This window comes from Mastigoproctus giganteus, chromosome 9 (genome assembly GCF_048544385.1).
Source record: "Mastigoproctus giganteus isolate SK-2022 chromosome 9, ASM4854438v1, whole genome shotgun sequence".
In the NCBI taxonomy this organism is placed as follows: domain Eukaryota; kingdom Metazoa; phylum Arthropoda; class Arachnida; order Uropygi; family Thelyphonidae; genus Mastigoproctus; species Mastigoproctus giganteus.
Genome location: NC_143583.1, coordinates 121,322,542 through 121,335,244, shown reverse-complemented (window position 1 = coordinate 121,335,244; position 12,703 = coordinate 121,322,542). Strand labels below are relative to the sequence as shown.

The 12,703-nt window shown below is 38.2% G+C and overlaps 1 protein-coding gene across 2 annotated transcripts in view; it reads right to left on the bottom strand.

Moving 5' to 3' along the window:
* The window catches only part of LOC150080687 (plexin-A2-like), a 1,379,917-nt gene that overhangs the window by 765,718 nt on the left and 601,496 nt on the right, over nucleotides 1-12,703 (bottom strand). For both annotated transcript variants that reach the window (XM_090381876.1, XM_090381877.1), the window contains one exon: nucleotides 7,913-8,041. In XM_090381876.1, the coding sequence (XP_090238002.1) occupies nucleotides 7,913-8,041 (129 nt within the window). The remainder of the gene's footprint in view (nucleotides 1-7,912; nucleotides 8,042-12,703) is intronic.

Genomic DNA, 12,703 nt, shown 5'->3' with positions numbered 1-12,703 from the left:
CTCAGATAGCAAACAAACTGAATGAGTATTTTGCATCTACATTCACACGTGAGGAATTATTAAGGTTTGAAAATTGCAGAAGGTTATCAAACTGTAGCAGGGTACTTAATGATTTTGAAATAACTGAGAGCAAAGTGGAGGAGAAATTGTTGAAGTTAAACATAAGAAAAGCACCTAGGATGGATGGGATCTATCCAGTTATATTAAATGAGGCAGCAAAGCAACTAAGCAAACTCTAAGCCATAACTTGAGAGAATCCTTGGACTCAGGGGAGGTTCCCATGGACTGGAGATGTGCTAGTGTATCCCTAATTCACAACGGGGGATCGAAGGGTGACAAGAGTAATTACAGACCAGTTTAACTTCTGTTCCGGAGAAAATAATGGAGTCACTGGTTAAAGATGCATTGCAGGATCATCTAGACAAGACTGCAGCAATAATTCAGACACAGCATGGGTTTGTTAAGGGAAAGTCTTGTCTGACAAATTTGATTGGTTATTATGATGTGGTTACAAAGGAACTGGATGCAAAAAATAATTCTGATATCATATATTTGGATTTCAGGAAAGCTTTTGACACTGTTGCACATGGAAGGCTATTGTACAAATTGGAGCAGAATGGTATTAAGGGTAAGTTGCTACAATGGATAAAAGGATGGTTAAGTGGGAGAAGACAGAGGATGGTGCTGGTCAATGGGTGCTGCTCTTCGTGGACTAACGTTATTAGTGGAGTCCCACAGGGTTCGGTGTTTGATCCACTGTTAGCATTAGCATTAGCAGAGGCATTTGATGCAAGAAAGCAAGCTTATGCAGCATCAGCCAAAAAAAAAAAAAAAAAAAAACCCCACTTCCACTTCACCCCTCTGTTCGTTCAAAATACCTGTCCAGCTGAGCCTTAAACTTATTTAGGCTATCAACCTCCACCACAAGGGATGGAAGTCTGTTCCACCAACCAACCACCCGCTGGCTAAAGGCAAATTTCCGCACGTCTATCCTACATCTGTCTTTCCTCAATTTGAATTTATGCCCTCTCAGGTGATTTTTCTGAGCTAGAGGAAGAATCCCATCAGCATTGAGCATGCTTAAACCATTCAAGGCTTTATACACCTCTATCAGATCACCTCGCTGGTGCCTAGTCTCCAGACACTGTAATGTGCAAAACTTAAGCCTTTCTTCGTAAGAGCACCCCTTTGTTCCATTCACTAATCTTGTTGCCCTTCTCAGTACCCGTTCCAGCAGCTCTACATCCTTCTTGAAATGAGGCCTCCAGACCTGTATACAGTACTCTAGGTGTGGCCTGACCATCGCCTTATACAATGGAATAATCACCTCCTTATCCCTGCTGGAAAAATTCCTGTATATCATTGACAATACTCCATGAGCTACTCTTGCAGCCCGTCTGCACTGCTCAGAGAACTTCATATCTGCCTGCACAACCACCCCCAAGTCCCTTTCATTCTCTACCACTGTCAGTGTAGTACCACAGAGTTGATACGTTGCTCTGGGGTTGCTGTTTCCCATGTGTAGTACTTTACATTTGTCAATGTTAAACTTCATTTGCCACCTCTCAGCCCATCTGCTCAACCTTTCCAGATCCTGTTGCAGCAGCATAGTGTCAGTAGTGTCCTTGACAACCCTGCCAACCTTTGTATCGTCTGCAAACTTGGACATTAAGCCCGATAAACCATCATCAATATCGTTTATAAATACAGAAAACAATGGACCCAACACTGAGCCCTGAGGGACTCCACTAATAACATCAGCCCACGATGAGCAGTGTCCATTGATTACCACTCTCTGTCTTCTCCCCCTCAACCACCCCTTTATCCATAGCAGCAATTTGCCTCCAATGTCACACTGCTCCAATTTGTGTAGCAATCTTCCATGTGCAACAGTATCAAAAGCCTTTCTAAGATCCAAGTATATAATATCAAAGTTATTCCCTGCATCCAGTTCTTTTGTGACTGCATCATAGTATCCAATCAAGTTGTTCAGGCAAGACTTCCCCTTAACAAAACCATGCTGTGTCTGAGCTATAACTGAAGTCTTGTCTAAATGATCCTGCAGTGCTTCTTTAACCAGTGCCTCCATTAATTTTCCTGGAACAGACGTTAAGCTCACAGGTCTATAATTACTTGTGTCAGCCTTTGATCCTCCTTTGTGAATTGGGGTCACATTTGCACATTTCCAGTCTATGGGTACCTCCCCTGAGTCCAAGGAAGCTCTCATAATTATGGCTAAGGGTTTGCTTACTTCCTTTGCTGCCTCCTTTAATATAACTGGATAGATCCCATCCACCCCGGGTGCCTTTCTTGTGTTTATCTTCAACAGTTTCTCCTCCACTTTACTCCCAGTTATTTCAAGATTCTGTAGCTTACTGCTAGAGTTGAATATACCTCTGGCATTCCCCTCGCTGAATAACTCCTCATGTGTGAATGTCGATGCAAAATATTCATTTAGTTTGTTAGCTACCTGAGCAGGATCATCAACACTTGGCCCATCAATATCAAGTGGACCAATCTGATTCATCCCCTTCCTTCTAGAGTTTACATAAGTAAAGAACTCTTTGCTGTTTTTCTTTGCATCCCTTGCCAAGGATTTCTCGTAATCTGCCTTCGCCTGCCTAACCTCCTTTGTAACTTGGTTGCATATCAACTTGTATCTATCATAGGCTTCTGTGTCATGTGTTAATTTGTATGATCCAATGCATTTTTCTTCTCTGCCATATGCCTCCTTAGTTCATCTGACATCCATTTTGGCCTAAACCTTGAACAATATTTCTTAGTTTTTCTATGTAAAGCCTAGTAGCTTCCAAGATAAGTTCTTTAAATGCTTCCCATTTTGAATTTGCTGTTGGTAACATCATCAGTTGGTCCCACTGTATAGAATTTAAATACTGTCTCAGTCCATCGTAGTCGCCTTTACGGAAGCAATAACCCTTCCCTTTACCCCTAATGGTAGTTACCTCTTTCAGTAAATCCCACTTCAGCACACTGTGATCACTGCCACCTAGTGGTTCATTTATCTGCAGATTCTTAACGCATGAAGAATCACTGCTGATAATCAAATCAAGAGTATTACTCCCTCTAGTTGCCTCCCGAACATGCTGATGTAGAAAACAATCATCCAATAAATCCACAAAAGCCCTGCTAGTGTGTGAGTAACCAGCCCCCAAATTCCAGTCAATATCTGGGAAATTAAAATCTCCCATTATAAGACACTCTGATTTACTGGCCCACTCTATTTCCCTGTACAGTTCCTTATTATACTCATCACAGTCATTAGGCCTATAGCACACTCCTACTCTCCTACTCCGATCCCAACAATATCTGCCTTCGATGTTTTGAGCAATACCTCAAATTCATCAAATTTATTTACTAAACTCCTAGCATTGGTGTACACACAAGTATACCTGCACCTGTTTCTATTCTTAGCTACCCTAACACAACCCATGTGTTTACTTGTACCGCAATGGCTACCATGCATCTTGTTTTTCAGGCTTCTGCTCATTCTAATAGAAGCAGTTGTTTTGTATATTTATCAATGATAGTGATGAAGGTATATCAGGCTTAGTGTTGAAGTTTACAGATGATACAAAGGTTGGCAGGGTTGTTAATGACAGTAATGGCAGTGTGCTACTGCAACAGGATCTAGATAATTTGGGTAGATGGGCTAAGAACTGGCAACTGAAGTTTAACCTTGACAAATGCAAAGTACTGCATATGGGCAGAAGTAACCCGAGAGAAAAGTACCAACTATGTGGTACTACACTTAAGGTGGCAGAAAATGAAAAAGACCTGGGAGTAATTGTGCAGTCAGATATGAAGTTTTCTGAGCAATGCAGACAGGCTGCCAGGGCAGGTCATGGGGTTTTGTCAATGATATATAGGAATTTTGCTAGCTGGGAAAAGGAGGTGATTGTACCTCTGTATAAGGTAATGGTCAGGCCACGCCTTGAGTACTGCATACAGGTCTGGAGGCCTCATTTTAGGAAGGATGTAGATTTACTGGACCGTGTACAGAGAAGGGCAACAAAATTGGTGAGGGGAATGAAGGGATCCTCTTACCAAGAGAGGCTTAAGTTCTGCAAATTGCAGTGGCTGGAGACTAGGCACCTGCGCATTGATCTGATTGAGGTGTATAAGGCCTTGAATGGTTTGAGCACGCTGCATTCTGATGGGATCCTTCCACTTGTTCAGATTACGAACCTAAGGAGGCATAAATTAAAATTAAGAAAATAGAGATGTAGAATAGATGTGCGGAAATTTGCCTTTAGCCAGCGGGTGGTTAATTGCTGGAATAAACTTCCACCTGTTGTTGTGGAAATTGATAGGTTAAATAAATTTAAGGAGGAACTGGACAGGCATTTGGAGGGAATGGTGTGATTTTTTTTTTTTTTTTTTTTTGGCTGATGCTGCATAAACTCATACACTTGCTTTCTTGCATCACATGCCACTATTACTACTACTACCTCTCAGACAATCTGCTCAACCTTTGCAGATCCTGTTGCAGCAGCATAGGGTCAGTAGTGTCCTTAACAACCCTGCCAACCTTGCACATCTCCAGTCCATGGGTACCTCCCCTTAGTCCAAAGAAGCTCTCATAATTATGGCTAAGGGTTTGCTTACTTCCTTTGCTGCTTCCTTTAATATAACTGGATAGATTCCATTCACCCCAGGTGCCTTTTTTATATTTATCCTCAACAATTTCTCCTCCAGTTATTACAAAATCATCTATCTCACTGCCAGAGTTTACTTCACCTCTGGCATTCCCCCTCCTGAATAACTCCTCATGTGTGAATGTAGATGCAAAATACTCGTTTAGATTGTTAGCCACCTGAGCAGGATCATCAATAGTTGAACCATCAATATCCAGTGGACCAATCTGATTCATCCCTTTCCTTCTAGAGATTACATAGGTAAAGAACTCTTTTCTGTTTTTCTTTGCATCCTTTGCCAAAGGTTTCTCATAATCTGCCTTTTCCTGCCTAATCTCCTTTGTGACTTGGTTACAGACCAGCTTATATCTATCATAGACTTCAATGTCACTCATTAATTTATATGTATCCCATGCATTTTTCTACTCTGCCCTATGTCTCATTAGTTCATCTGGCATTCATTTAGGCCTAAACCTTGAACAATATTTCTTAGTTGGTATGTGAAGCCTAGTAGCTTCCAAGATAAGTTCTTTGAATGCTTCCCATTTTGAATTTTCTGTTGGTAACATCATCAGTTGGTCCCACCGTATTGAATTTAAATACTGTCTCAGTCCATCATAGTCACCTTTACGAAAGCAAAAACCCTTCCCTTTACCCATGATGGTAGTTACCTCTTTGAGTAAATCCCACTTCAGCACGCTGTGATCACTACCACCTAGTGGTGCCTTTATCTGCAGATTCTTAATGCATGAAGAATCACTACTGATAATCAGATCAACAGGAGTATTATTCCCTCTAGTTGCCTCCCGAACATGCTGATGTAGAAAACAATCATCCAATAAATCCATAAAAGCCTTGCTAGTGTGTGAGTGACCAACCCACAAATTCCAATCAATATCTGGGAAATTAAAACCCCCCATTATAAGACTCTCTGATTTACTGGCCCACTCTATTTCCCTGTACAGTTTCTTATTATACTCATCAGAGTCATTAGGCCTATATCCTATATGCTTATGTCACACCAAACTGACTCGACACTGCACTGTCCAGCGATGTCGACTGGCTTCACTTCCTTGGATTTTGTGTTTCTTAACTAATAGCATAACCCCCTCCTCCCTTCCTATCCTTTCTGTACACATTGTACTCCCCAAATTCCAGTTCTGCATTCCTTATATCTCTGATATCCCAACAATATCTGCCTTTGATGTTTTGAGCAATACCTCAAATTCATCAAATTTATTTACCAAACTCTTAGCATTGGTGTACACGCAAGTGTACATGCACCTGTTCCTATTCCTAGCTACCCTAACACAACCCATGTGTTTACTTGTACCGCAATGACTCCCAGCAGTCTCTGAAATATCCTGCATCTTGTTTTCCAGGCTGCTGCTCATTCCAATAGAAGCAGTGCAAGAATCACTTTCACCTCTGCCAGTGGCTACTTTTAATCTATTAGTCTTTGTATCCCCCCCCCCCAAGCTAGCAGTTTTCTGAACCACCTAACACTGCCTCGATAGCATCAGCAAATATTCTTGCACCCTTTCTATTTAAGTGTATCCCATCCCTGTAGAAGCAGTCACTCCTGTTAACAAGTACAGACCAGATGATCCTGCAATGCTTCTTTAACCAGTGATTCCATTATTTTCCCCGGAACACAAGTTAAACTTACAGGTCTATAGTTACTTGTGTCACCTTTTGAATCCCCTCTGTGAATTGGTGATACATTTGCACACCTACAGTCCATGGGGACCTCCCCTGAGTCCAAGGAAGCTCTCATAATTATGGCTAAGGGTTTGCTTACTTCCTTTGCTGCCTCCTTTAATATAACTGGATAGATCCCATCCACCCTAGGTGCCTGTTTTTTTATGTTGAACTTCAACAATTTCTCATCCACTTTGATCTCAGTTATTACAAAATCACTTAGCTCCCTGTTAGAGTTTGATAAACTTATCACACTCCCCTCATTGAATAACTCCTCATTTGTGAATGCAAAATGTGTGGATGCAAAATACTCATTCAGTTTATCAGCTACCTGAGCATGATCATCAATAGTCAACCCATCTACGTTAAGTGGTCCAATCCGATTCGTCCCTTTCCTTTTAGAGTTTACACAAGTAAAGAACTCTGCTGTTTTTCTTTGCATCCTTTGCCAAAGATTTCTTGTAATCTGTGTTTTCCTGCTTAACCTCTCTTTTGTGACTTGATTACAGACCAGTTTATATCTGCCATAGGCTTCTGTGTCACCTGATACTTTATATGCATCCCATACATTTTTCTTCTCTGCCACAAACCTCATTAGTTCATCTGACATCCATTTAGGCCTAAACCTCGAACAGTATTTCTTAGTTGGAATGAAACGGCTAGTAGCCTCCAAAATTGAGTCCCCAAAGGCTTCCCATTTAAAATTCAACATTGGTAACATCATCAGTTGATTCCGCTGTACAGAACTGAAAACCTGTCTGAGACCCCTATAGTCACCTTTACGAAAGCAATAGCCCTTCCCTTTAGCCTCGATGGTAGTACATCTTTAAGTAATTCCCACATCAGTACATTGTGATCACTGTCACCCAGTGGTTCCTTTAACTGCAAATTCTTAATGCATGAATAATCACTGCTGATAATCAGATCAAGAGTATTACTCCCTCTGGTTGCCTTTGTAACGTGCTGCTGTAGAAAACAATCATCCAATAAATCCACAAAAGTCTTGCTAGTGTGCGAACGACCAATCCACAAGTTCCAGTCAATATCTGGAAAATTAAAATCCCCCCATTATAAGACATTCTGATTTACTGGTCCTTTCTATTTCTCTGCACAACTGCTCATTATACTCATCAGGCCTATAACACACACCTACTCTCATTTTTCCTTTCCCAATACTTACATCACACCAAACAGACTCAACACTGCATTGTCCACCAACATCAATTGGATGCACTTCCTTAGATTTCAAGTGTTTCTTAACTAACAGCATAATCCTTCCTTCCTTCCTGTCACATTGTACTTTCCAAATTCCAATTCTGCACTGTTTATGTCTGTGTGACACCACGTCACTGATATCCCAACAATATCTGCCACTGATGTCTTGAGTAGCACTTCTTTATTTTACTACATACACATAACATCAAAGTAACTCAAATCGGAGAAAAAAGCAAAATGAATATCTGTGAATACCTATCTAATACTCAAATACCAGAATAAGCAATGATATTTCTGTGAAACAGAATCAGGGATTTTCTAAAAGAAACAACAAAACTTACCTTTCGATCTGTCATGACATAAAGGAATTCCTTATTCTTATCAAATAGCATGTCAGGACTAACTGGTCTTCCATCATCTATTTCCAGGTCACTGTACTCAAAAGCACTAGTCACAGATTCCACTACAGTCTGTAAAAATAATATATATTTTTTTTATTAACTTCATAATAATTTGAATAAAATATTTATACTAACAAATAATTTTAATTTATGAAACTAGGGATGTCAAAATGACAACTGTGGTACTCTTGCTACATATGCTACCCTTGAATACAAAATACAGATTCTCATTGATGTAGGCAAGTGGTGTCCAGAAGGAAAGATGGACTGAAAAAACAAAATGTGAATGTGCCTAACCCCCTTCAAATATAACTCTCTCATCCAAAGTCAAGAACTGTTTCACTATATTCAACCAAGGGGTAAATATGATGTTATTACCAAAATTGTTAATGCAACTGAAGCAAGGAATACAGTGTTGTTGCATATTGAATTTCTTGCTTATTGCATGAAATATAGTGTTTTAAAACTTAATGTGATTATCAGAAGGTACTGTTCATCTTTGGGTAAAGGAACCAATATGTAGCACTGACCATAACACACACTGCTTCCAAATTTTGACTTTCAAAAAGCTGGAGATCAGGAAATTGTAAGTAGGAAGAAAATAAATTTTTTGCAAAAATTCAGCGATTCTTCACAGGGGGGGGGGGGATTTCAGAAAATGTAGAGTTTTTTTTTTTTTTTTTAAGTCTGCACAGCACAGGAAATTAAATTTAACTGACAGCATACACATTTTATATTAAAATTTATGCATAATACTGTTTACCAATACAGCATGCTATCAAACATCAACTTACCCAAGATTCTTCATTCTGTGGAATTCTACTTGGAATTTCCATTAGACATCAACTGACTTTGTTTGCTTCAAAAAAGATGCTATTGGAAACTTTGCCTTATTCAGAAATGTTGAATCAAAGTTTTTATAAACCCTCCCAGCTGGCTTACTATTTTCTCATACTTGGGATAAACTGTCATATTTAAAGATTCTTTGTGCATTTGTCAGTTTTGCAACTAAGGGCAACTATACATCACTTCTTTCTTTTCATAATAGCATCTGGTAGGTTCTTGAAAACTGACAGAACTGATGCTGCAAAACACCTATTGCTTCATCTATTTCTTTAACATTAATGACCACAAGAAGTCTGGAAATTTGTCCACAAAAAAATTTCAAATCTGAAAATGATGATGCACTGCCAATTAATGAAATCTGTGTTGCAAAAGAAAGTTTAATAATAATAAAAAAGGCTTTACCTTGTGAAATATTTAATTAGTTTATTTTAAATGAAAAGGATACATTTAAGGAAGTACACCCAAACAGTCCCAACAGCTAAATGAACTGGCTATGTTTTAATTGAAACTTGTCTTCAGAGCTGGATTTTGGATTCCATAAAATTAGGCACAAAGACAGGTTGATACACATTATATGAATTCCATTTATAGCTAAATTTGTTTTTTTTAATTGAATTATTTTAACTTATTCAATCAAAAAAAAATTAGCTATAAAGTGAGTTCATATAATATAGTATCAACTTGTGTTCACTTCTCTTTGTGCATAATTTTATAGAACCCAAAATACACCCAAAGACAGAAATAAACACAGAAATCCCAATAACTAAATAAATTAGTGAATTTATTTAGCTATTGAGATTATTAGGTCTAATTCTTCTAATCATACCAATAAACTAATTAAATACTTTACTACTTTTTTTTTTTTAATGAAAACCCCAAACAAGAGATATTAGAACCTATAGTACTTAATACCATGCATGGGTCGAAAGCTGAGAAGATGAAAGAAGATATTTATTGACATTAGACTTGTAGATTGTAATTTTCAGGAAATATGTATGAAGGAAGGTTGTTCCAGAACACAGAAGTTGAATGAATAAACGAAAAAGGTTTTGTGAATTTGAAGTTGGATAGCAAAAGGATGTTGAATGGTTGCGGCACATGTTCAGACTGCTTTGGAAAAGACAGTGGGAATTATAGAAGCCAATTCAGAACAGTGCCCATGGATTCATAGAAGCCAATTCAGAACAGTGCCCAAGTATCTATAGAAAAGGCATGCAACAGAAACAGTACATCTATGAGATAGAGAGTGGAGACTCTGTTAGAAATGAGTCATTAATTAACCTAACTGTCCTCTTCTTCCTTTTCTTCCAATAGCCATTTGGAAGAAAAGTAATGAAAAGAGCAAAAGAGAAAACCCAGTTTTTTTTTTTATGCAGAAGAAGCAATACAATCACTCCCCAACTTACGTAAGGGTTGCATTCCGCGGAACTTTGCGCAAGTCGAAATTACGAAAGTCGGAATTTCCCTAAAGGCTTATGCAGTACTCAGCTATGCTCACTAAATTTCATTGAAGCAAAAAAGAAATGTTCGACGAACATGTAAATAGAATTATTTATTTCGTTTTTGTTTTTTGTCTCATGCATAGGAAAAATTACAAAGTGTGCAATTACAAAAATTTCAAAATTACAAAAAAAAGAGAGGGGACAGGCATAATGTCAGAAAGTTTTACCTTTCAAGCATCGTTTCCAGAATCAACATCTCCAGCTGATAAGTACGCTGCTGCAGAGGGTGAAAGCTGCGGAAATTTAGAAGGGGCTTTTTCGAACACATCACAAAATTTCTCATCATGCTGCTGCAGAATCGGCACTGGCAACTTCACTGCATGAATACTTTAACGTGGAAACCAGCATGATGCTTGAACCTATGAAACCACCCATTGCTTGCCATGAACTTGATTTGGGGTTCGCCATATTTATCCTTAATATCTCCATAAATACTTGTTGCTTTTGCTTGAATGGCCATTAGACTCAGGGGCGCTCGCTTCTGAATCTGATTTTCCATCCATATTATTAACAGATTTTCCATCTTCAATATAGCACCTGAACACTGTTTTGTGATCACTGTTGATCATAAATACGTTGGTCCTTTAACATGTTCTTTTATGTGCATTCTCCTCTGAAATAGAATTCACTGTTGAAGCAGCGAGACTTAATTCCCATGCAAATAGATGAAAAACTGTTTTGCTTCTTACTCATTTTCATCTTCATTTCTAAATCAATTTTGTTTAGTTTCCTAGCACTGCCACCACTTGCACTTTCTGTTGGTCACTTTCCCTTCATCACTGTAATAAGCAAATAGGAATGAAGAGAAGATTCTGAAAATTTATTTGTTTCTTCTATGATTGAAGATTTCAGTGAAGGGGAACACATTTCATCATAAACATTTCCAGTTATCGGGATTATCTCAAATGCAATAAGATCGAGTTTACTACCAGTTTATAATTAGATGCACTAACAGAAAAGCACAATAAACCAGAAAGTGCAAATTGTTTTTATTGTTTTATGGTCGTGACCTCCAGAAATATTCTTTAGAAAAATATCAACAAAGCCATTCAAAACTGATTCTTATAATGGAACATATGATAATGATGAAAGGATAGCACTCCATTATAAAAATAACCTTTTAGGTTATTAAATTAAATTAAATGATGGTTCTCTTCCAAAATTCTTTTTAGATAAAAGTTTATTTAAATTGTTTTTAGAGTGTTATGCACTGTTCATCTCCTTCAGGCTAAACTGCCATGGCTCTTCTTTGCTGGTCATGATATGCACTTCTTTGGTTTTATTCAAAATTTTAATATTGTTTAGATTGTTACGTAATTATTCAAATTTTAATAATTATTGTAAATATAATTCATTCTACCATATGCCAACTGGGCTAGCCGGGTAGGTAAAGTGCCTGCCTGGCAACCCAAAGGTCGCGGGTTCAATTCCCACCTCGGGCTGGATATCACGATGGTGCCGAACCAACCGGTTGGTTGGATATCCCAGCCACGATACACAAAGGAAGCAAGAAAAAACTGGTTCCTTCATGTATTGATCACATCATACGAAATAAATAAAATAAATTCTACCATATGAATGAAATGTAAATATTGTTTATAGATATGTATATTATTATATATTTATCGTATTTACCCCCTTTTATTGTATTTTTTAATTTATATATATATTTTTAAAATTTATAAATAATCTTTGGGTTGTAATAAATTTCAGTGGATGAAATTAGCACATATGGACTTCAGTCCTGGTGACACCTTTTAGGGAAGTGCCTAACATGTCCATGTCCATCTAGAGTGGAGTGATCCTTTTAAAAGCCATACTGATGTTCACCCAGTATGGCTTTTCGACGTTTTGTGTTTCTAAGATCTACGCATCAAGCCTATGTGTCACCTTTTCCAGAATCTTATCTAAGCAACAGGTAAGGAAGACTGGTCTCTATTTATTTGGTGAGGAAAGGTCTTTCTCAAGATAGGGGAAAGCTAACAGAACTGAATGACACCAAGACAGTGGATATGTATTTTCTCTACAGATCTGTTTGCAAAAGACCAATACAGAGGTCATAGCATTCACACCGAGATGACGCTGCTGCATGATGTAGCAGTGGCCATTCTGGCCTGTAGCATTAATAGAACAGTTGTGTAAAGACTGTTCTAGTCAATATTACAGTTCTCTAGGCACAACAATCACTACTTTAAGTCTAAGTCTCTCTCTCTCTCTCTCTCTCTCTCTCTCTCTCTCTCTCTCTCATGACCATTTTCAGACTCATGTCATTTGGTTTTACAAGAATGCAAAATGATCTGTGTCAATTTCTATTCCTCTTTTCCTTGGGAAAAGTATTATTTAAAATCTTTTGATCCCAGTATTTGCTCAGATCATGCCAAAG